Source organism: Asparagus officinalis, chromosome 3 (genome assembly GCF_001876935.1).
Source record: "Asparagus officinalis chromosome 3, Aspof.V1, whole genome shotgun sequence".
NCBI lineage: Eukaryota > Viridiplantae > Streptophyta > Magnoliopsida > Asparagales > Asparagaceae > Asparagus > Asparagus officinalis.
This window is the reverse complement of record NC_033796.1, coordinates 61,131,761-61,132,811: the sequence shown is the minus strand read 5'-3', so window position 1 is coordinate 61,132,811 and position 1,051 is coordinate 61,131,761. Positions and strand designations below refer to the sequence as shown.

General features: G+C 48.4%; 1 protein-coding gene across 1 annotated transcript in view; it reads right to left on the bottom strand.

The window, feature by feature from the left end:
• LOC109835186 overlaps window positions 799–1,051 on the bottom strand; it is a 20,670-nt gene continuing 20,417 nt past the window's right edge. The window contains exon 5 of the mRNA XM_020403173.1: window positions 799–1,035. Within this exon, the coding sequence (XP_020258762.1) occupies window positions 799–1,035 (237 nt within the window). The remainder of the gene's footprint in view (window positions 1,036–1,051) is intronic.

Genomic DNA, 1,051 nt, shown 5'->3' with positions numbered 1-1,051 from the left:
GGTGGCCCATGCAGGTCCCGGTCCCGAGTTCTCACTAGTAAGAATGTATTGGACAATTCAAATACATATCATTTTCCATCCGTAAGACTACAATTAAGTTCTTATACTATTATCTTAATAACTATGTTTTAGTTCCTATTTTCCAAATATATTGTTTGATTTTAACCTTAGTTTTCCTTTTGATCCTCGTTTTCTTTAGAACCATGGTGGGTACTCGTAGTAATGTTAACCCATCCAGTAGCAGTGGTCAGATGCCTGAAGCAGATTTGCAATAGCTTTTAGCGATGATTTAGGGGCTGGTGACGAACCAGCAGTTCTTAGTAGGGCATTTACAGCAGGAGCCTCAGCACCAGCATCCCCCTCGCTCGGAGCCTGGTGTTAGAGAGTTCCGATATATATGGCCTCCTTCTTTCTCCGGTGCCGAAGGACCTCTAGCAGCAGAAGAATTCCTGAAGGTTACCGAGACTATCCTTACGGTGACCCGCATTGCCCCAGCAGAGTGGGTGGACCTTATGGACGTCCAGTTCACAGATACAACTAGAATCTGGTGGGTTGCTAAGAAAACACACCTAGAGAGGCCGATTCTGTGGGAGACGTTCACGGATCGCTTTAGTAGGAAGTGTTTTCCTCAGTCAGCTCGGGATGAGCTCCTGCGTAGATTTGTTGAGCTTAAGCTGGGGGGTCGATCAGTCGACAAGTATGAGGCCGTGTTTTTTTCTTTGAGCCGATATGCTCCTCACTTGGTTACAGACCCTACGATTAGGAGGCATTAGTTCCAGAAGGGTCTGGATAAGTACATTAGGATGGCTCTGGTAGGTAGGGCTTTGGCGACCCATGATGCAGTGCTAGATGCGGCACACGAGATTGAGAGCGTGCATAAGGAACCTGAAGACTCACACATGATTCAGAGCAGGACCCTAGCAGCTCCGTCCCTAAATGTCGAGCGTCCCCCTCCGAGGCAGCAGCAGCAGGCTCCGCAGAGGCAGCAACATTCTCAGCGTCAGCCACCTCCTCATGCTCATCATTATCAGCATTCTGGAGTGCAGTCTCC